General features: G+C 35.7%; 1 protein-coding gene across 1 annotated transcript in view; it reads left to right on the top strand.

Moving 5' to 3' along the window:
* Window positions 1-24,847, top strand: part of LOC121315498 (ryanodine receptor 2-like) — a 247,360-nt gene that overhangs the window by 203,755 nt on the left and 18,758 nt on the right. The window contains exons 79-93 of the mRNA XM_041249629.1: window positions 7,117-7,216; window positions 7,551-7,630; window positions 8,566-8,642; window positions 8,738-8,811; window positions 15,899-15,979; window positions 16,237-16,325; window positions 16,656-16,784; window positions 17,034-17,138; window positions 17,835-17,916; window positions 18,499-19,811; window positions 21,742-21,809; window positions 22,114-22,261; window positions 22,362-22,448; window positions 22,667-22,891; window positions 23,288-23,418. Of these exons, the coding sequence (XP_041105563.1) occupies window positions 7,117-7,216; window positions 7,551-7,630; window positions 8,566-8,642; window positions 8,738-8,811; window positions 15,899-15,979; window positions 16,237-16,325; window positions 16,656-16,784; window positions 17,034-17,138; window positions 17,835-17,916; window positions 18,499-19,811; window positions 21,742-21,809; window positions 22,114-22,261; window positions 22,362-22,448; window positions 22,667-22,891; window positions 23,288-23,418 (2,789 nt within the window). The remainder of the gene's footprint in view (window positions 1-7,116; window positions 7,217-7,550; window positions 7,631-8,565; window positions 8,643-8,737; window positions 8,812-15,898; window positions 15,980-16,236; window positions 16,326-16,655; window positions 16,785-17,033; window positions 17,139-17,834; window positions 17,917-18,498; window positions 19,812-21,741; window positions 21,810-22,113; window positions 22,262-22,361; window positions 22,449-22,666; window positions 22,892-23,287; window positions 23,419-24,847) is intronic.

The following is a 24,847-nucleotide window of genomic DNA, read 5'->3' as shown; positions in this document are numbered from 1 at the left end:
GCTGCTGTTGATCCTGCATCCGAGCAAGCCATACATGTTTCAACAAGTAGCTGTGTTGATGAAATGATGCTAATTGACAGTTTCATGTCCCCTTTAACTGAGCTTAAAACTGCCATGCAATTCGATGGGCTTGCTGTTATCATAGGATATGCCTAGCTTACATTTTAATACCTAGAGCTACTGCTTTTATATTTTTACCTTTTAAAAAGCAATTTCTGTAAAGTTACCATCCAAAGTTTTCCAGGATGCATAAATCTAAGGGGTGGATTCAATTAAAGTATGGTGCTACACGAACCAAGTCAATTTTGTGTTCTATGGCGAAATTCACTCAAATATTATATGTGTTTTTAAGCAGAATTTTATGCTATTGCAGGGATGCGTTATGTTTTTCCTCCTACATTTGGATGTTTTGATTGAAAATTGTCACAGAACAGGTACATAACGTGAGCAGCGTTCCCTATAAGGCTAAAAGAGAGAGAACCATTCTTACAAAGCATTAACATGCATGTGTGAGTCTGTCTTGCAGCTGATTCTCTACTTTCCCTCTGTAAAAATGCACATTAGTGTAGAGCTCGCTTGGGCACCAGCGAATCTCCTGGTTCAGGGTGTGCATCGGGCGATTCTGCCTATAGAGAGTGCTGCTCGGTGCTGCTCAGTTTTTAACTCATGGTATAATTGAATACTAAAATCAGTGAAGCACAATCTTCCTGCATTATTTAGTATAAATACTCTGGTAAACATAAATAAAAATCACAATACTCACACTTTGACGGTTTTTGTTTTATTTCCCTTTTAAAAAACGATAATTTCAGAAATCATCTGGTTTGAAACTGTTAAAAATGTAATCAGCACATTAGTTGAAACCACACATTTAAGTGTATAGTAATTGAAGAAGACATGCGTGACAAAGTGCCCGCCCCTGTGTGTATTTTGTGTTGTATGTTGTGTGTTAATGTTGGTGTATAGTCTTTGGTACACAAGATATAAACGGGTCTGTGTAACACAAGTGTTTAAAATGTATATTTGAATTTAGGCACGAGGATTGCACAGCACTTCACATGCAAGTAAAAGGTAATAATAGATGAGCACGGGGAATTGCACTTTATTAATTCACGTGCAATTGTACCGCGACTCCAATTGAATGATTGATTCGCAATCGAGTCTCGGTACAGCTGCATAAATGCACCATGTTTTCACTCACCCGGGGTTGTGTGTTCGATGAGTAGAGAATGGGATTGGAGACGGAGGTAATAATAAAATAATAATGTAATGTAAAAAAGAAGCTCACCTTGTTTGTCTGTGTAGTCTGTTTTGTTTGTCTGTTTGTTTTGGCGAATGTGCCGTGTCCTGCTTTTTTGTTTATTACAACCTTTTTATTTATTGTTCTGTTAATTCATTAAATGCCGAGCGCAAGCAAGTGCTCAGCTCCACCCAACTCCACCTCTCTGTCATTTATTTCATGGTTCCTGTTTCTGGTTTGACGTCCCCCACTCCGGCCGTCATTGTGACAACATGTCATATCCATTTTTTTTTTTTTTGCGAGTTTATTCATCATGTGACTTCAATCATGGCTCTACTGAAACTCAACATGGCGACTGCAGCAACAAAGGAAAAAAAAATCAGTAAGACAGATCTAAAAGAAATCTGATTATCTATATGAGGATGGTGCGATAGTATTCTTAAAGTTTTTCTGTAATTCGTGTGATCTATACCATTAAATATCATAATGCCAGTCTAAACACTTAGAGAATAAGAAAGCAAGTAAGACGGCAACAATGGCAAAGCACTGCATTCTGTGCTGAAAAACTAAGACCTAAGAACTAAGAACTAAGGTACTGCGTTCAAGTCAGAGCTTTCCCAAAGTAAGTAAGCTAAATTAATTGTATAGTTCATTATTGTTTAGTTTATTTCTTTCCACGCTACCTGCCTTTAATGAAGCTATAATTAGCAATTTTAAAACATGGCCATTTCTTAATTGAATTATATTTTCTGATGACGAAGAAGTGGGCTCAAAACTATTTTTTTTGCGATACAGTCCTTAAAGGAGGTTGATCCCTTTACTGTGTTAGTGATGTAGTCACTACATTACACACCGTTGGTTTCATAAAGACATTCTGTCTGGAGACACACCTCTTTTTAAATCTTGTAAATAACACTGCAGAATTAGGAAAGAAACAATTGAGAGGATGAATTATGCGTTTACATTAAAAGGGGCGCTATTTAAATTACAATCAGGTAATACATAGCAGTGAACCTGTTTTAAAGCAACGAGTCAGTCAACACACCTTTATCAGTGTTTCATATTTTATTCTGGTTATTATTTTAATGTCAGTAAAATGCTAAACTTAATGTGTGGGGTACTGTACATAGGATTACTCTCACATGACATTGCTGGATTGTTACTAAGCGGTTTCATATTTTTTATTGTTATTGTAAATGCCAGCAATAAGCTAAACAGGTCTTTTCAAAACACCTTTATTTGTAGACTGAACTACTGTGTTAGTGGAAGACTGTAAATATGATTTTCACTACTGTGCTGGACATTTGGTTTTCTGAAGTGTTGTAATATGATTCTTAATAATGAACCAAGTCTATAAACATTATGAAAGGTTTGAAGTGTATTCAGGTGCTTTACTTACTATTACAGCAACAACAGTGATTGAAAAAAAAATAATTGTGTTTATATTTATTAAGTGTACTTATTTTAACTACCAACATTATATTTATGTTCAAATGCCATATTTCATTATTAATACGTTGATAAAAAGTGGGAACAAATGGAATTGGCAATTTTTGAACAATGGAATTTGGTATTTCCAAGAATGGAACAATTAGTAGCCCTAAAGATGGTTACAATTGAAGGCAGCGCAGATGCCAGTGTTTTATGCAGGCCACCAATTAAGCATGCAGTCTATATCTATGACAACAACCGACAGGGCTGCATAGGATCAGAGGATGATTCCAAATGGCAGAGCCACAATAAATGTCTTAAATTTAAAGTAAATTGAAAAATTGTTGAGATACTTGTGTTGGACTATTGTTTCAAAATTGTATAATGCAACAAAAATAAATTAAAAGGGTTAATGCATGTTTGAAGGTTTCTCTTTGAAGGTTAATGCATGTTTGAATTTACCTTTTCTCAGTCAAAGTGACAAGTTTCTTAGTATCTAAAAAGCTTTGAGGGAATGCTGAACATGGGTCATACATGACTGCTGTATATTTAGATTGAATCCATCCCAAAGATGTAGCTGATCAGCTCTGCCCTACAGCCATAATGTGCATTAGAACATGTTTCTTATATTTTAGTTTCCGAATTCTAAATATATATATATATATATAATACATGGATGAAGGCTATATTTGCATCCTGAGCCATTCGGGGGGAAAAAAAAGCATAATACCACAGTAGTGACATCAAAAATTGATCATTTTGGAAATTATAATTGAACAGACCCATTGGACTCCTCGAGACCATCACTTTCAGTTTAAACACAGAATGTCTCGTTTTCAATCACTCAACAACACCCACAATACAAAAATGCACATTAATGATCAACAAAATGACAATACATAAAATAAAAAAAAAATATGTAAAGCTTGTACATTTGTATCTCAGAGAAACTGGAGAGGAATGGGAAATTAAAACAAGGTAAAGACAATCATCCAAATAAAGTTGAAACACTAACGGATAATGACATAGAACACCTGTACAGAACTGAAACTCTACCTTTTAAAAACAAAACAAAAAAAACTACTGTACTGCTGAACCTCGTCTTCTTTAATGTTAGCAAGGTTATCCATGTATTATAAAGAAAATAAGATAGGCCTCTTCAGTTATAGGGAAACAATTCCATCTCGGGTTTCTGTGACAGTTTATAAACTCGACCTTAGATCTTGTAATTTATGACTTCACAGAAACCCTAGATGGAATTATTTTCTTGTAACTCACTGAAGTTCATCTATTATTCTCTCTCTCTCTCTCTCTCTCTCTCTCTCTCTCTCTCTCTCTCTCTATATATATATATATATATATATATATATATATATATATACACACACATGGATGTTGTGTACCTACTTTGCGACCTATATATAAAATAAATATAAAAAAAAAAGCATACCCATTGAAACACCTTTTCCTTAAAAATATGTTATTTATTGACGTTTAGTATCTACCCAGTTTATTTCATTGTTCCTGAGTTATCAAAAAGAAAATTATATATAAGATTCTTTAAAATTGATTTAATTTACGTTATTGTTATTCATTGAATTCAGTTGCAATTTGAACATTAACAACTGTTTTATTGTCTTTTTTAATCACAGATAATATCCATGTATTATAAAAACTAATAGGTGGGCTTCAGTGAGATAAAGGAGAATAATTCCATCTCGGGTTTCTGTGGCAGTTTATAAACTACTCAACTTAACGGTCTTGTAGTTTATGAGGTCACAGAAACCCTTATTTTCCTGTAACTCACTGAAGCCCACCTATTATTCTGTCTCTCTCTCTCTCTCTCTCTCTCTCTCTCTCTCTCTCTCTCTCTCTCTATCTATCTATCTATCTATCTATCTATCTATCTATCTATATATCTATATATATATATATATATATATATATATATATATATATGATATATATATAGTAAATATGGACTGGAAAGGAGAGACATCGTGGAAACTTATTGACATGAGGGAAGACTATTGTTACTGACAGGGTGCTATAATGCCCGAAGCCGCAGGTAACACTAATATTCCCGAGGGGCATTTCATTTTCCTCTATGAGCTGAGCAGTGCATATTTAGTATACGAGTCAGTCAAAATAATAAGAGTGACGTGGTTGGATAGTAAATATGACATTATATACTGTATCCTAAATATTTGTAAGCCTTTTATTATGTGTTTTTCATGTATATAAAAAAAACAAAAAAAAAAACCATAAATATTTTTGGCACAAATATCTTAGTGCTTTATATATAATGAAGTCATATACTGCCACCAGTGCAACAGGTCGTCCACATTTCTAGAGTAAAATAGGTTTTATGGGTGTGATTCACCAAATATTCTGGTTGCAAATATTTATGTATTTTGTTTAAATGTAACTGATACAGCATAAGTATATAACTAAATATCATATAGTAAATACAAAATTTTTTGAAGTTCAGAGGGCATTGTCAAAGTTTTTTTTTCTTTGTTTTATAGTATGTTTTGTAATTCATTTTCTGTTAAGTCAAAGAATTGCTGTTTTTTTATTCAACCGTGTTCTTTTGTTGTTAGGAGTGGAGGTGGAGGGCATTCTTTTGAAAAGGGGCGGGACTAACAGTGATGTGAACCAATCACATGTCAGGTGGCGACTATTGCCGGTGGTGTAAGGATATTAGGACAATAGTTGGATCTATGATGAGGTTTTAGCCAATCACAGGCCAGAATTAGGGCTAGAGATTAACGCTGGCCATGCAGTAATGGCTGTTGTACAACAACTAGAGACGTCTGCATTAGATCCAAACAATAACATGGTTATGTGATTTGCGTGGCTGACGCATCAGCAGGGGGGAGAACAAACGAATGAGACCCTTTCAAGCACATGGATTTCTACCGACAATAACAACGCCATCACAGTAGAGCCCAGAAAAAAATAGAAGCCTTGCTCAATCTGCAAAGAAATGTCCAAAACTTTGTCATTTTTTACAGGTCTGCAGTTCAGAAATGTTTACGATACTTGCGTGGTTTTTTTTTCAGTTTTTTTAAAAATTATTTACTGTAACTAACTTGAATATGAGTCAGTTGCTGTTATCCCATTATTTACTTCTTTTTACCTTTGAGATCTTGATACTGTTGCTTAATTTATGCAAGGCAGCATGCTGATACAATAGATACAATGCATCTTAAATATTTTTATTTTCATAAACAATAACATACAGTAAAACAACTTATGCTTTATCAGCTATATTAACTAAATATATAGTCATATTTACTATCCAAGCTTGCCTCAATTATTTTCTTGACTGATTCATATATTAAATATGTACTGCAGACTCAGTTCATAGTGGAAAATGAAATGCACCTTGGGAAGACTATTGTTACCTCCAGGGTGTAATAGCCCCTTGTCTGTAACAATAGTCTTCCCTCGGGTCAATCATTTTCCACTATAGTCCTCATCTGCATTCCATATTTACTATATATATATATATATATATAATATATATATATATATATATATATATATATATATATAGCGCTCTAGCGCTCCAGATAAGGTTTGGGGTCTGGGAGTAACTTATCCTCAAATTTTAACACAGAGTAAAATGTATTTTCAGGGGGTCAAATGCAACATTACCTTGAAGTCATGAATAATCTCGATAAATTCTCTACTATCTTTAATGGCATTAAAAAAGAGCTACCATTTTACCTGCAAGATTACTTTGAAATACTGTACAACCACAAGTGTTTTCTACAAGGATCTTTATCGGCTCAGTTCATTTTTTTCGAAGCATCAAAATTAGTACTTATATTTTTTAATTCTTAAACTCAGTGAAAATGTTAAAACTTCAATATGAAGCTATACAGATAAATAAAATAGGGAAATGCATTGATATGTTATAAAACAGTTTGTTTAATATTACAGGCACCTTTTTTTATCGGTTGCCTCTGACGATGGTTCCAGTTGGATTTTGTAGCTGGACTGTGGTGTTTATGCTTCAACCTGTGTAGCTTCGAATTTTTCTTATTCTTACTGTGCAAAGACATCAGGGCTAGCCAGAGATTGGATAATGTTTGTTGAGTTGTTTTTTCTTGTGTAATTTCCTAGTAACTGGAGACATTGTATTCTGAGAGATGTAGTTAGTGGAAGTTTTAGGGGAGGCAGACAAGCTGTGCAGCAAAATTGCTATGTGTATTTTTACGCATTAAATTTAAATTGATTGTGTATTTCTGATTTTTTTTTTTTAATGCGTAAAAAGGCTGGTACGCAGCTTATCTGGACCGCTATATATCATTTTTCTTGTTAAATTCAAATTCAATCCTAAGTAGGAACTAAAAAAAGCAGGCCAAGTAGTAATCTTGAAGTACAAAGCTAGAATTCTAACACACCGATTTTCACACTGCGATTTTTGCTTTTAGGAAAAAGAAATGGAAAAGCAGAAGCTTCTTTACCAGCAGGCCAGGCTTCATGACAGAGGGGCGGCAGAGATGGTGCTGCAAATGATTAGTGCCAGCAAAGGTAATCAAGTTAGGCAATCCTTATTGAAAACTGCAGTATGATGTAGCACGTTTGATGGAAGACGTACAGTTCACTACTTAACACTTGTGTTTTTTTAAAGAGCTGAAAACCGTATATATTGATTCCCCAGTAGTTTACTATGGTAACCATGGTAAAAGGATAACACAGTGTAGTAAAATATAGTGGATTTATAGTAAAGACATAGCAAATGGATATTACAGCTATTGTTAAAGTATACCTTCCTCACATGTAGGATTCAAAGGTATTTATGTGTTTCGTCACTCTCTTGAGGATCATTGCTTACCTTTTTCATTGATGTTGTTTTTCTTACAAGGTGAAATGGGTCCAATGGTAGCATCTACTTTGAAGCTTGGAATTGCCATATTAAATGGTGGAAATTCTACAGTACAGCAGGTAAATGTGTAGTCTTCTGAGCTTTTCTTTCCACTATTTTGTTAAAAGACTGTTTTCAATTAATCTTGATACACAAACAATTGAACATAAACAGCACAAAAATAGCTGCTACCCCATCACAACAGAGAAGGAAAATTAATTCCGAACACGACCTAGAACCCAAACACACCTTTAAAGAGTAAGTAGCGGGGCTCCAAAAAATATAGCATTACATGTCCCCACGTGTTGCTACAACTGTATAAATAGCATAACTGTAATTTTTCTTTTCATTATTTTCTTCTTGACAGCTTTTTACACTATAACATTAAAGTTTGTTTCAAAGTTCTTTTCAAAATGTCCGCTTTAGTGCACTAATAGTGTAAGGATTATTGCCCACATTGTCAAACAGTAATACAGCAATAACGATCCATAATGTGGTACGGTCCTGTAAACCTTCCTGCAGTGATTTAGAGGACAGATCTCAAACCCCAGTGCACTAGAGCGGACATTTTGAAAAGAGCTTTGATAGATGAAATGGTAGCCTTATTAATCCAGCGATGATAGACAAAGAGAAGGAGATGTGACAGCTTTTATTGGACTAACTAAATAATAATTGTTCACAAGCTTTCAAGACCTCAAAGGTCTCTTCTTCAGGTGAAAGTAGGAAAGGAAAAAGAAAAAGAGCTTTGAAACAGACTTTAAAATTCTAAGTGTAAAAAGTAGTGAGGATGTTAACAATGAATAGAAAAATTACAAATATGTTTTTTAAACTGTTGTAGCAACATGTGGGGACATTTTTCGGAACCCCACTACTTACTCTTTCAGTCCTTGCTGCGGTTGAAACTTGTGGCACAATTGAAAACAGGGTCATGATACTAAAACTTCCATGTCTGTATGAAAAGATAAGAGGTTTATACTTGTATATTGAATTTGAGTCTTGGTTGCTTCTCTTGTAGAAAATGCTTGACTATCTGAAGGACAAAAAGGATGTTGGCTTCTTTCAAAGCCTTGCTGGTCTCATGCAATCTTGCAGGTAATTGATTTTAAATCTTTCTCATAATTCTTTCCTGGTGTGGAGTAACCAGAACTCAGAATCGTAACTCTGTTACATTTCTTTTTTTTTTTCAGCGTTCTTGACCTCAATGCTTTTGAAAGACAAAACAAAGCAGAAGGTCTTGGGATGGTTACAGAGGAAGGATCAGGTACACAAAATGCATTATTAGAATAATACTAGCCTAACAGTTAAATTCATTTTTTTTTTTTTTAATAATAATACTTTATATGACCTATATTTCCCCAATTGTTTACTTAATTGACCTGTATTAATATCCTATTATATGTGTAAACATAGCAAATACTGATCCAAATAGAAAAATCAATAGATAATAATAAAGATCACAAATAACAGAACACTAAACAGGAAGAGCATTGCTTTTCAGAAAACAAAATAGATTACATAATGTAAAGTATGGCTTTCTCTAGACAGGAACTGTCTGTCCATTAAAACATGGTCTTGCTACAGCATGATTAATGCACATGATGTACTGAATCAGGACAGTGAAATGTTAATATTAGTAAATAGTGATATTGTAAAACACTTATTAATTGTGCTGCACTGGAAATGTGTATATCATGATCATCTTTGCATAATATTGTGAATCCCAGCACCTTACTGTCGCTTTATCATATTTATAACTATTATAATTGATTTAGCATGGGAAGTTATGGCAATCATACTGCTGGTTTTTGTGTTCTGAAATGATATGTTTACTTTTTTAAAATGTATTTAATTTATATTTAGAAATGTTCTCTCTCAAATTGCGATTGCTATGTCTATTCATCATCATTTATTATTTTGTCTTGTGTCATTACATGGTGTGGTACATCAGTTCACATTAATCAAACATTACAGTGAAAATACAATTATCCCAACAAAATGTCTATTTTGTCCAAATTCATATCAACTTGTTTCTTTCTTTCTATGAAACATATAAACAATGTCAGTGTCCTTTTATGTTATATGTTTACTCCTTGTGTATGTATATAAATGTCAAAACTGTTGCATTGCAAAACAAGTGATGGATGTTTTTATGTTCCATGTTAATGGGTTTATATTCACAAATAATGCCTGACATTTCTAAATTACAGGGATGTATAAACTTTTGTGGAATCTGTGATGAAAAAATAAATAAAATAAAAGCAAAAATCTGACCTTCATAAAGTAAAACAAAATATTAACATTATTTTTTCCAAAAGCTATTATGCTAACAAGTATGTACTGAATATGTTACACTCATAGTCAGGATTCGTGCAATGACCAAAAAAAAAAAAAAAAAAAAAAAAAAAACATTTCTCGATTTGAGCATTTACAAATGATCAAAGAACGAAATGAAAGGTTATTTTTGAGCACATTATTTTGATCAGATTGCGAAATGGAAAATATGAAACAAGCAAAAAGTGAAACGCAAAAGAAGAGACAGCTTCTTTGGTCTTTGAGTAAAGTGATATAATAAAATTATGAAATATGCTTTGAGCAAATGGTTATTTTTTTCGGTCACTGACCGAATCCTGACTGTGAGTGTAACATATATACTGAAGTCAAGGATGCTATGAAAAAAGGGTGAACCTACACATAATTAAACATAATTACATATTCTGTTGCATCAAAACTTGAATCTTCTCAATCAGTCACAGCTTGTATTTACTGTACACTGTACAAGAATTAAGTGAAGCTGTTGTGCCCGAAGGCTTTGATCAAGATCATCCTGTAAGGCCTCAAGTGACTTGAGTTCCAATAGAACTGTACAATATCTCTGTCATTCTCCACAAACCTGTTCCTGACTCTGCCCAATGTGATCACTGTAATACCTACCCTCATCATTAACAGAATTGATAGATTCCAAAACCAGTATAGCTGCCATGAATGGAATTCAGTTACAACTGGCACATAAGCGTAGTCTTTTCTATAGACAGACCTTTACTGACTTGACGCCCTATGGGAAAGCTTGACTGAAGTTGTGTGAACCTACAACTCAGTACAAAGATTTATGGTTCCTGATACCACAGGAGGCGTTCCAAAACTTTGTAGTCTCCACGCTTGTCAGCGATCTTTCAAAGTGATGAGAGAGACAGACAGAGAGAGAGAGAGTAAAGTTATTTCCCTCCTCATGAGTTTGCTGTTTTGGAACAAATCTGCCCCTGCTGTGACTGGGAACTCAGCAGCATGACCAAAGCTTCCATGGCATTATTGACTTTTCTCTTGTATCACACGCTGATACAGAGATCGTAGAAAACCTTAGAACAGTACCCTGCTGCTGTATTTTTTATTTTTTTTGGTCGCTGTCAATTACAAGTTTTTCCCTGTGTAATATGGTAGGTTTACCTAACCATTTTGTCATAACACCCTTAACCTTGATCGATTTGAAATCATCTCTATGTTCTTTGCTCTATAATTCTTAAAACTTTCTCCTCCTCTGCTCCCCCCCCTGACTAGTTTCTTTGCAATATTGAATACTGAACCTATTTGTAATCTGTTGAATTCTTACTTTTTCTTTTCTTTTTTTTCCTTTGGTTTAATTGTACTGTCTTCCCTTCCTCAGTCATCACTCATGAGCGTGGTAATTATAAAATCTGCCATTTCCTTTTTTTAGTTTTGTGTCAGCGCTGTCCAGGTTCTGAACCCAATCCCTTGTTTCCTTAGCAGAATATGAACTGCTTTTTTTGTTTCTGTTTGTACAAAGTACTGCTTTGGTTATGTAGCCAACAATTTTTGTTTTGCCTCCCTCTCAGGGTATGCACAGTATCTGGCACACTAGATGTAAGAGCAGTGAGCTGTTTAAAGTGACCCAGTATTGCAGTGGTTGGATGTGGAAAGAACATGTGGTGTACTCCTTTTTGTCATGCATTCAATGTGGCTTTATGGCTGCAGTGGTCTGTGCAAGTGAAGGGTTATGACAGCAATGTCTCTGAGTAAAAGTTGTAGACTATGTGTTCTGTGATGTATTCAGTGTTGCACCTTTTGTTTGTTATTATGTGTCTTGATTGTTATTATTTATTTAATGATGAAATGATTGATGTTACGTTAAACTGAAATTGTATTTTCCATCCATACTTCAGTTGTTAACCCAGTTTCATATTTCGGTGAAACCAAAAAAATATCAGGAGTTTCTAAAGTGAAAGACCTAACACAGCATAAAAATAAAATCCTAAACTTCCCACAGGAATGAAATAAGGAAGGCTACTGCTAAGCAGTGCATGATTAGATATAGATTTGGTAATTTTAGCTGGGCATTTTAGTACTGTTTGAAACCACAGAGTGGAAGAATTTAATTTTAATTAAAAATAACATCTCGTGCATGGAGTGAATTTCTCCCTTTTTTTCCCCAGAAAGTCCAATGGGCTTTAGCTGAAATCAGGCTTGCATTACTTTTTTTTTAGAACGTTAGGTTACGGATGTAACCCTGGTTCCCTGAAAGAAAAGATGACCACCAACAATACTTTTGGGATCTGCCTGCCACAGGTCAGGTATTCACTGAACATTTTATATCAGAGCTGCCGATAGGCCCCTCCGGGGAGTGATGTCCTCGGTCCCGCCTTCCTAGGGAACAAACAGTCACTCCAAGGAGCTCACTTCCTCTTTTTGCATTGAACCCGGGAAGACGACCTCACAGGTTGGTGATCATCTTCTCTTTAAGGGAACCAAGGTTACATCCGTAACCTAACATTCCATTTCAATTCGAATATAACCACCAACAATAGCAAAGCCGTTGTGAGGGAGTGTGAGCGGAGACAGCAGACAAGGGAAATCTCAAGACCGCAAAATCACGGTTAGCGGTGCGAGCTTGCAACCTCAAGGACGCCTGGGGACACCGAGTCAACAGGGATATGGCATGCAGATGTGGCTGCCAGGTACACTTTAAGTGTAGAAGGGGATTTTCCCACTTCCAGCAGTTCTTTACACCTTTGCACAGGTGAGAGGTTTGCCTCCACCAGCATAGGGCTTACAAACATGCGCGCAACATGGTCAGCCGATGATGCTTATCACACTTGGGGTGTAGCCGGAAGGTATTGAGCCACGCCTGAAGCGGGCGTATGCAGTAATCCCAGTTCAGACCCAGCAACCTTTGGCACAACACCAGACGTACTGTTGATCCTTGTTGAAACAGGGATAGACAGTTCTGTGTAGTGGCTACTCTGTCGTCTAACAGGTAGGCTAGCATTGCAAGGAAGTCCAGCCAAAGTCCCAAGTAAACCGGTACTAATTGGCTCTTGGCATCGTTGAGGGTGAGACCCAGCCTCGACAGATGCTCCGTCACGATCACCGTGTGGGCCACTGCTCCTTCTTGCGACTGGAAACTGATCAGCCTGTCGTCCAGGTAGTTCAACACCTCCCTTCAAAGCTGCCTGCAACACCTCCCAGTCAAAGCTGCCTGCAAGCCACTACCAGATTTGTCAGGCTCTGGCCCAGGGCCTGTCCTTGGCAGCTGGAAGTCTGGAACAAGTGCCTGATACTAGGCACAGCTCCAAAGCCACCAGTTCAGGTAGGGGCCGACGATTGTAATGTGCCATTTAGGTAAGCCATGAAGAGGCTTGCCGTGTTGATCAGACACACGACATGCGCTTCCAGTGTGTATGCCTTTTTGAAATGGGCCTCCGTAGCTCTTCATTGGCTGTTAGGGCATGCGGGGTCCTTAGATAAAACCCCTACTGGAGGGGCTTAGTGGAGTGACTATTTGTTCCCTCATTAGGTGGGTCCGAGGACGTCACTCCCTGGAGGGACCTATCGGCAGCTCTGATATAAAATGCCCAGTGAATACCTAACCTGTGGCAGGCAGATCCCAAAAGTTTGTTTGGTGGTTGTCTTCAAATTGAAAGGGAACTGTTCTCCTATCATTGAACATATCAAAACCATGCTTGGCCTAATTTGTGAGCATCACTGGGTTAAGTGAACACAGGAGTTTGCACTAGACTGTTTCTCTCAATGTGGATCAATGTTTTCACTATAGGTGACTTAACGTGCATTGGTAAAGCAGTGGAAAAAACCTTATCTAAATGGGCTTCACTGCCATATGTTATTAAAGTGTTGCCTATTCGGATACCTTAAACACCATAAAATTAATTACTGGTTATTAATTTGTAAACATAGCTTGCCAAATTGTGAAAATACACCCTGCTGGAGAATAGGTGTTATGCTGGTTGTTTCAACTAATAATACTACATTTTAACACTGTATGGAGTGCAGTGTAAAGTCTAGAAAACTATATACAAAAATAGACACTGAAGTCCAGTCCTGAATCAACTAGCAGCCTGCTGCACTGGTCTATCATACATGTAAAAATAAGCCTGAAAGTGCATTTGACATCATATTAAACAGATGAAACAGTTTTGCCTACACAAGGCAATTAAGGAAGTAGCTCTAGGCCAAGGCATAAAATCCCACCCACAAAAAAAAAAAAAAAAAAATAGATTTTGTGTGGCTGGTTAAAAAGCTGAGCTCCATTAGGGGATGCTAAAATGAATATAAATTAAAAAAGGAACATTTTAGACTAAACATATTAAGCTATTGCAGAACACAGACCTATGTTATTTCACTGTTCAAGATCTTAAATGTGTATTTTGAAGTTTCTGAGGGGCAGTTACATTTTTAAGTCAGCAGCTTATTCCTCTGACTCACTCGAGGTGTTTAGTACTTTAAAACATCAAGCCTACCATTTATGGCACAAAAGAGATCAATAAAGTGAGATAATTGAGTGCATGCACGATAGAAGACGACGAAAGATGCATTTTAACTTTTTAATTGTCAGTACAGTATATATAGTTCATATTTTAGTGAAACTCGTGAAGAAAGGCGAATGTGATTACACAACATTTTTTCTATAGGTGAAATGTTGGCTTATTTCCGTTTTTTTTTTTTTAATGTGGCTTACTTTTACTGCCTAATAAGATATTAAATTGATATGTATTATGTTGAACTGCTGATATGACTATGCAGTTGCATTTACAAAAAAAAAAAAAAAAAAAAAGACGTGTAATATTTTAGTTTACGAACACATTAATTCCAGGTGCGTAGCGAGTACAAAAAATACAGATGAAACTGATGTAAATGTAATTAAATCAGATAGCTACTGTATTGTATGAAAAATAAAACAGCCATTAGAACCCAACTATCTACTTCACTTTAAAGAATGCAGGTTTTTAGGGCAGGTATGATTGCCAGTGCATCATAGTTTTACGTCTGTCGAATATTTTATTTAACTAAACGCCACACCTGTCAAGCTCATTAAAAAAAAAAAAAAACTGCATCCATTTCACAATAAATAAATAAAACATTATACATCACAGAATCATTGTCTATCATACGATACATCTTCGGTCATAAAGCCATTGTCTCACTCCCATTAACCATGACTTCCATTAGACATGGTTAAAGGCAGCATTTTATCAAAGTGTATAGCTAATACAGAAACATATCTATGCCACTATCCTAAAAGTAAGCCATGCATGTTACAGGGCTGCTGGTTTTAAATGGGTTTAAGCTTGTTCAATGTTTTTGGTACTGTACTTCCTTCGGATCACCACATTATATATTGCTGCCTAATAATAAGAAACAAGTGACGTTTTGATGGAATAGCCTTTACAAAGAAGAGTCACTTACAGTTTGGTCAGCATTAAATACAATAAAACCTAATGTAACATTTTACTATGCTTGTTTTTTTAAAGCAGATACATACTTGTAAAGAATTTAATTCAATATGTTTTTATTGGTGTGTTGTCATGCAGTTCTGGTGCATAGTTATTTAGTGTCTGGTTAATCACTAACACTGTATTTGTTAGTGGGAAAAGCAGTCAGAAGAAGTACCCAGTAGTTCTTGAAGAAGGGTGTCTCTGGTTTTACAAACCAACACTCTAGCAATGCCAGTCATCTTTATAGTGTAGGTTAAGAAGTGGTGAACTTGCTATCTGTTAAAGGCAGTGAATAGGAATAAAATGCTGCCCACACCATTTTCACTACTGCAATAGGCTCATATATGTTTTTACTAGTTTTTTTTCTTTCTTTTTTTCATCTTGTGATGCATTTGTTTCTATCTGTGAAATGTATTGAGCATACACTTCAGATAGAGCAGTCATTATGATTTGCACAATACAGGTTTGGCAGTTTTCAGCTGTTGTATTGTATTGCGTGTGTGTGTGTGTGTGTGTGTGTGTGTGTGTGTGTGTGTGTGTGTGTGTGTGTGTGTGTGTGTGTGTGTGTGTTCGTTAATTGGTTCTGTTCTTTTTCCCACACTGCAGGAGAAAAGGTGATGCAGGATGATGAATTTACTTGTGACCTCTTTCGCTTTCTTCAGCTGCTTTGTGAAGGACACAACTCAGGTTTGTGAATTACAACACATTTTTGTATTATAACAACTGTATATCTTCCTAAAGTGTAGTGGACTGTGGAGGAAACTCCACCCCATAGTTATTTAACGTATAAGACACTCTCTCATTTCTTGATAACTTAAATCATATCTAGTAAACAAGAACTTTAACCATTGGAGGCAGTATGGTCCAATGGTTAAAGTCCGATGATTACATACCTTTTACAGATTTATGTTTCGTGAATTAATGGTCTCCTTTTTGTGCCATAGACTTTCAGAATTATCTGAGGACTCAGACAGGAAACAACACCACAGTGAATATTATAATATCTACAGTTGATTACCTACTGCGAGTTCAGGTACAGTTTCAAGCCAAACTTTATATAAAATGTAAATGTTATCGTATTGTTAGAATTGCAGGCTTGTTTAGTTTAAAATATGTCTGTATTTATTTGTTCATTTTATTCATTTTTTGTACTTTGTCGTCACTTTCTATACTTTTGAACAAACTGGTTGAATTAAATTTATATATAATATAATATATATATATATATATATATATATATATATATATATATATATATATATATATATATATATATATATATATATATATATATAATCAGTTGGTCGTGTTTTCCATTGTGCTGTTAAGTGTATTTATGTTATTAACTTGTGTGTCTCTATAGGAATCTATCAGTGACTTCTACTGGTATTACTCTGGGAAAGATGTGATTGATGAGCAAGGACAGCGCAATTTCTCCAAGGCAATTAATGTGGCCAAACAAGTTTTCAACACACTTACAGAATACATCCAGGTATGTATTTTGCTTAGTGTATGGTTACTGACAGCTTTTGGCTTATCATAAATTGGTATACAGCAAATACAATAAAGATTTGTTAATCAAATAAACTCACCGGTTCCCAATAAAAAAAGCGACATTTGCATTTGCAGTCAGAACAAGAGGTCTTTGTCTTGATTTGAGTGTAGATACATTCAGGGTGAAAAACCTGAATCAAATGTTTCACCCTTTCAGTACTTCAATATGATTTCTGTTGTGATCTAGGGCCCATGCACTGGAAACCAGCAGAGTCTTGCACACAGCAGACTGTGGGATGCGGTGGTTGGGTTTCTTCACGTGTTTGCACACATGCAAATGAAGTTATCCCAGGTTGGTGTAGTGTAACCTGTAACCTGTTAGCTGTTACCATGTTATATATGTCTAATGTTATATTGTGGAAGGGTGGTGGGTAATTCAATGACACAGGAGACAGACAAGTGTACTTGAAAACACCAAACAGGTGCCCAGTTTTATTGACAGGGTGCTTTCACTTCTTAGCCCGCAGAGGGCGCTGTGGACCGTGGTCTGCCTATCAGTGATGGTCAAAACAAACCACTGGAATACCACATGCGGTACAGTTCAAGTGCGGACGCACTTCCAGGTGTTCCACCAGCTGGCTCGTTTCTTCTTAGAGGGGGCAGCCCGAGAGAACACAGAGTGTAATCTTTATAGGGCCAGCAATCCCCCAAGGCCCACCTCTCAGCTACTCAGAGAGAGGGAAAGCCACACAGCCTCTCTCCCACCTCTCTGTGTCACTGCCATGACCGACAGACAGATATTGTAAGGCTACTGCCCTCTTGCTGCAGCACTATGAATGCAGCAGTCAGCACAGGTCTCTCCTGTTACATATATACTTTAAACTAATAATGTATAACTTATGCAGTTTTACAATAGTCAAAAAGAGATGTACAGATTTTTTAAATTTTTTTACTGTAAACATGCTGAAATGCATTCAATATTAACATTGATGATTTGGCAGTGAGGTGGTACTGACAGAGAAGTAAAATATTGCATTCTGTTTTGCAGGACTCCAGTCAAATTGAGTTACTGAAAGAGTTAATGGACCTCCAAAAAGACATGGTAGTTATGTTGTTGTCAATGTTAGAAGGTAAGACTGGGCTGTGAAATTTATGCTTGACTTTTAGCATAAAATAGATAACCAGCTACATGCAGTGTATTTTAAACAATATTTGTCATCCTGTGATTTGCATATGGAACTGCAAAAAGTTGGGAAAATTGGTTAAATTTTTTAACACTTAAACTTATTAAATAATTTCTCTGTTTTGTGTTTTCTTTTAATTAAAATCCTCTTGATTCTCAATTATCCCAGATTGATTCATTCTTGATGAACACTGCCTGGAGGGGTGTTTTTCTTCTAATTATTAAAATGGAATTTCTCATTAATTCTTTCATAAGTTCTCCTGAATAATGCATAAGTAGCCCATATGCTTGGTTATGCGTTCGTGATAAATAGCGGGTTCTGTGTGAGTTCTAAGTCTGCAATTTTATACTAGTGATCAATTCCAATTACCATTATAAAGGTTATAATTTTGTATAAATTTTGTATTGCTTTGTGTTCTGTGATTTAATTAAAAGGTAAGAATGTGTTAAGAACACTTGTTTCACAACCAACAAGACCTAAAGAAATTACAAAATTAAATGTTTTTACAACTTTTTCTTATTTTTTTAGGTAATGTGGTCAATGGAACCATTGGTAAACAGATGGTTGACATGTTAGTAGAGTCCTCGAACAATGTGGAAATGATTCTGAAGTTCTTTGACATGTTCCTCAAGTTAAAAGACTTGACGTCATCCGATACATTTAAAGAGTATGATCCTGACGCTAAAGGCGTGATCTCAAAGAGGGACTTTCACAAGGCCATGGAAAACCACAAACACTACACCCAGTCAGAAACAGAATTCCTTCTCTCTTGTGCAGAGACAGATGAGAACGAGCTGCTGGACTACGAGGAGTTTGTGGAAAGGTTCCACGAACCAGCCAAAGACATTGGCTTCAATGTTGCTGTCTTGTTGACCAATCTGTCTGAGCACATGCCTCACGATACCCGGCTGCAGACTTTTTTGGAACTTGCTGAGAGCGTGCTTAATTACTTCCAGCCTTATCTTGGTCGTATTGAGATCATGGGCAGTGCCAAACGTATAGAGCGTGTCTACTTTGAAATCAGTGAGTCCAGTCGAACGCAGTGGGAAAAGCCACAGGTGAAGGAGTCCAAGAGGCAGTTCATCTTTGATGTGGTGAATGAGGGAGGGGAGAAGGAAAAAATGGAACTCTTTGTAAACTTTTGTGAGGACACCATATTTGAAATGCAGCTAGCTGCTCAGATCTCTGAGTCCGATACAGGCGAGAGGTCTTCCAGCAAGGAGGAGAATGAGAAGGACAAGCATGAAGAGGAAAATCCAGAAATGGGGTTCTTCTCCATCATTACAATGCGCACAGCTCTATTTGCATTGAGGTACAACGTGATGATGCTCATGAAGTTGCTTTCCATGAAGAGCCTTAAAAAGCAGATGAAGAAGATGAAGAAGATGACTGTGAAAGACATGATCATGACCCTCATCTCATTCTACTGGAGCACATTGCTGGGACTTTTCCATTTCACATTTAGCGTGTCAAGGGGCTTCTTTCGCATCATGTACAGCACTTTTCTCGGAGGAAGTCTGGTGGAAGGAGCCAAAAAAATTAAAGTGGCTGACCTCTTAGCCAATATGCCTGATCCAACCCAGGATGAGGTCCGTGGGGAAGACGAGGAAATCGAGAAGAAGCACCCTGACACAGCACTGCCATCTGAAGACCTAGCAGACTTAGCAGTTGCCTCTGATGATGGTGACCTCCTTTCAGACATTTTTGGGTTAGATTTAAGACGAGAAGGTGGACAATATATACTTATGCCTCATAATCCGAATGCTAGTCTGAGCGAGCTAATTACCTCACCCTCTCCTCTGCTTCCAACACCCTCACCTTTGCTGCGAAGACGACACCAGGTAATGAATTGTGTGTGTGTGTGTGTCTATATATATATATATATATATATAATATATATATATATATATATATATATATATATATATATATATATAAACAATATTGCGTATTTATGTATTTTGTATGTTTTTGTGAACCTACTGATATGCATCAGTACCTACATATGTCATCTACACGTCCTATCTTATACTAAAAGAGCAAGTCCTAAAGGACTGGGTATAAGCATAAAAATAATCTGTTCTGATGAAATTGACTATTAAAAACAGAAAAGAATTAAAAATAAATCTTAAGTGGATGTAAAGAACAAATGATTGAAAGAGAATTGAGAAAAGTTGATTATAAGAAAAGGGAAGAGTGGGGTAAGAGAGTACCATTAATATTAACATATTCTAAATTATTACCCAATATTTAAAATATAGTTTGGAAGCATAATTAAGAACATTTATTTATTTATTTTTTAATTTAGAAGGGGTGCAAATTTTGCTGACATTTTAGTCCACAGCAAAGATAAAGGGATCATAGATAAATTAAATTATATAGTTTGTATAAACGGCATAAATACTCACACATATCAAAACCTTTGGAGGTTCCGATCTATAGTCATGGGATATAATACAGTAATATGTATGCAGGATAGAATATGATTGTCTCGTTCCAGATTTCCTGGACCCAATAAAAAAATATATAGAATTATTAAATAAAAGAAATATTGACCCCAATAAAACATAAATATTCGTAAACTTTTATTAGAAAAACAAACTTACTTTAATGAGTAATTTTTGTCCCCCTCCACACTCCTTTTTTCTTATAATTTTTATTTAATTCACCTACAATTACTTGTTTACTGAACTTTCCTTCTAACTCCTTGCCTTGCCTCTGCTTTTTCAACACTCATATCTTTTTGCCCTGCCTTTCTCAACCCCATCTTATTCTCTCATGGTAATTATAAGTATAAGATTTTAATATGGGTTTAAATGGTTATTTCCAACCTTCGATTAATTCTGGTAATAATAAATAAAAAATTAAAATCTTCCCCAAAAACGTTGTTTTAAAACGAGTAACTATTTATTGGCCGATAATTTTGGACATTTTGTATGTAAAGTGTGCAAATATATTGGTAAAGCTAAAAGTGAAATCTCAAATAAAGAAAAAATAAATATTCAGTCTTAAAAAATCCGTCATGCAAGGATAGCAACCTTGTATATGATATATTTTGCATAAAATGTAATAAAATACAATATGTAGGAGAGGCAGGTAGATCATTATATTAAAGAATACAGAACCACCAATCAAATATAAGAAATAAAAAAAAGTAAATTAACCAATAGTTCAACACTTTACAAGGAACACACACGTGGATGTTTGTAATTTTAGAAAAAAATAAAAGGAGATAATGTATAGTAGAGAACAATAAAAGAAAATAAATGGATAAGTAGACTAGATACCATGATGCCTGAAGGTTTAAATAGAAAGGAAAAGTAGATTGTTACATCGTTAGCTATATAATGAGCTACATCACAAAGACATTAAATTGAAAGAGAAATAAATGTGTGGTTACCATGGCATCAAAAGCCTATAAATACTGCTAATGTTTGTTTTCAAACACACTTTCCCTTGACAAAGGTATGTTAAACATACTGAAACGTTGGGAAGTTGGCTCTTATATATGTATATACTTTTACCTGCTGCGCCCGTGGGTCTATACATGTATTTGATGCATATTGTGACAATTTTGTTTTGGTCAAAAGTCTCCTTACATTAGAGCACAGCTTTCTCCCTTACCCATTGCCTCACAACAATGTGAGAAAGAGCCCCACTGGACAAATTATCTACACACTGCACATTTTTATAATTTTATATAAATTGTTATTTATGAGGTCTGTTGCCCCTTCGAGGGATTTTATTTTAGTGCTTTTTAAACTGTTTTAGGGTGAGGGGGTCAAAGAAGAAGAAAGAGAAGAAAAAGAAGAAAATAAGTCTGAACCAGAAAAGGCAGAGTATGTCGAGTTCTAGATCCTTAATATCATTACACATTACTAATTATATTATTTAATATGACACACTGTTTCACTTGCATGGTATACATTATAGGACATACAGTGTAAAAATAATCAGCATGTCACTCCCCTAGGGCATTTATATTAATATTGATATTATATTCATATATGTAAAAAAAAGTGAAATATTATATTGCCAGCAATGACTTTTTCCTTTTCCTGTTGTTTGATGTGTGTGTATGTGTGTATGTGTGTGTGCATGTTTGTATATGTGTGTATGCGTGTGTGTGTTTGTCTATTTTAGAGGGGAAGATGGCGAGAAGCAGGAAAAGCCAAAGGAAGTGAAGCCAAAACAAAAAATTAGGCAGCGCCATGCCCTGAAAGCAGATGAGCCAGAAATACAAGAATCTGCGTTTTTGAAGAAAATTCTAGCATATCAACGAAAGCTGCTTGTGAGGATCCTTTCAATTCATTACACAGTACATTCTTAAACCAAATTTGAAACTGGGGGCTTTACCGTCATAAGTAACGCTTATTTTCTTTCCTCTGCAGAATTACTTTGCGCGCAACTTCTATAACATGAGGATGCTGGCTCTGTTTGTTGCCTTTGCAATCAACTTCATTCTACTTTTCTACAAGGTGAGACAAAAGCATTTAAAAAAAGGGGGGAATGTCCAGAATCATTTACTCAACTGCAGTTGTTAAAAAATGTAGGATCCTTTTTTTTTCCCAGTATCCGCATGTTTTACATGAAATCATTTCAAATTGACAATACAGTTCTGGGCTTTTACCTTCTGGTACAGTAAATTTAAATTACTAGGCAAGCTGATTTCATTAGTTTGGCCTCTGTGTTCCAGGTGTCCACCTCCTCAGCGGTAATTGAAGAAAAGGGGGTTGTTTACACGGCCACTGAGGAAAGAATCCCAAGGTGGAATGCCATGGACAGTGAGCCTCACAAAATTGTCACGGTTCATTTTGTGCTGGAGGAGAGCAGTGGCTACATGGAGCCCACGCTGAGAATACTCGCTATTCTACACACAGTCATCTCCTTTTTCTGTATAATAGGATATTACTGTTTAAAAGTAAGATTCATTCTCATAGTTGTATCTACTTGTGTATTACTGTCCTGCAATCATACTCCTGTGTGCTTGTGGACTATTCTGTATTAAGCAATGGGAGTGAGGTAAATGGGAACAAAATAGGAATTATAGTAAACAGTTTTTTATTTTATATAAATCACATTCATAATGTATATGCCAAGACATTTTCTCTGAAAAATGTATAAAACATGGTATTATTATCTGACTTATATCCAATATAAGTGTAATTAAGAACAAATCAATTAAACAAAATAGCTTTTTCTCAGTTGTGTACTGGACCACATTTGAGAGTACAGTAATATATACAGCTGATGTTTCTTGTTTTATTGTAGCAGTGACATTTGATGTGCATTTACCCTATTTTGCGACTGTCAACAGGTTCCTCTGGTTATTTTTAAACGAGAAAAAGAGGTGGCACGGAAGTTGGAGTTTGATGGACTCTACATCACAGAGCAACCATCAGAAGATGACATCAAAGGGCAGTGGGACAGACTTGTAATTAATACTCAGTGAGTGCCATTTATTAGACTTTGAAATAAAACATGCATCTATTGGCAAGTGCATTCACAGCATAATGCCTTATGAGACTTTCAGGTAAATATTCCACTTTAAGGGACATAATCTAATATAGATTTTGAGTACAATGGAAAAAAAGATATAATTACAGAAAGTGTTGTAGAGCATACTTTTTCGCTAAATAAGGCAAGTCATACGATATTGTTCTACCCCTTCCTGAAATTTGAATTTTTGGTATTTCTACCAAGTTTGGGCCGATATAACTCACTATTTTTGGATAGATGTTGATGAGATCTACAAGAATCAAGCAAAACATTTTGGTATCCATGGATTTTGGATTTTTGGCAGAATTTTTAATTTGCATTTGTCATGCATATCGGCATTGCTTATGGCCACTTTAGTGAAGCTAAAGTACCACATAGTCCAAACTGAACTGGTGTTATTCTTCAATATTGCATTGTCTGAGGTTAGATCTAGAGTTAAAAGTGACGGGGTGTGCTTCCAGTGGCACTAGCTTGGAGCTGAAGGGTTATGAACTTGCATGTGGAATTTAAATTTCTTGGTTACAATTACACATTTGAAACTACCAAAACCTGAATTAGTTTTTGTTTTAAAAACTACAAATTGATAGAAAACACAACAAATAGATTACTATGGTAAACTTAAGGAACTTGAGGGGTTAACAACTTCCAGCGACACTAGAATTTCACATTTACTCCTACTCGAAAAATCTCAGTTCTTATGACAAGTATGGAACTACGCAAAAAGGAAAGGATCTTAAACAATTTAAAAGTTGCATGCAGAGCGTGTTTGGTTAACAACTGCTATAGAAACCACACATCACAAAGTTCAGTAGCTTTACTGTGGCTTTTAGTGGGATCAGCACACCACTTTGGATCTATGAGATGCTTATACTTATCAAGTGTAAACTTGACGATGGCACAGGTGTATATTCACTGGATCACCTTCACCAGGGAACCTCAACCGCAGCAGCTTTTCTTTTAGTCCTCTTCAGAGAATTCGACCAAAGGTGTCAGTTGATCAGGTCTTTTGAGTTAGGTCGAAGATAAGTCTGTTTGTGGCACTCATCTTGATATGACTTAAACTGTTTATAATTCCTATTAATAATCTGAAAGATACAAAGCAAAATTATCAAATATGGTAAAATGTTTTATTTCAACAAAACACTAAATAAACAATGGTTCAAGGGCCAAAAACCAAAAAAAATGGCAGCAACTTAGTTCATTCCTGTCTAGTCTCTCTCTCTCTCTCTCTCTCTCTCTCTCTCTCTCTCTCTCTCTCTCTCTCTCTCTCTCTTTTCTCATTCCTGGTTTCTCTCCAAAAAAAAATAAAAAAATTATATATGATGTGGTGACTACCTAAGGGGTTAATTGACTGGTTGGCCAACCATTCATGAGAAAG

The sequence above is a fragment of the Polyodon spathula genome, chromosome 5, assembly GCF_017654505.1.
Source record: "Polyodon spathula isolate WHYD16114869_AA chromosome 5, ASM1765450v1, whole genome shotgun sequence".
Taxonomy (NCBI): Eukaryota; Metazoa; Chordata; class Actinopteri; order Acipenseriformes; family Polyodontidae; genus Polyodon; species Polyodon spathula.
Note: the sequence above shows the minus strand (reverse complement) of the source record. Positions and strands in the feature narration are given on the sequence as shown.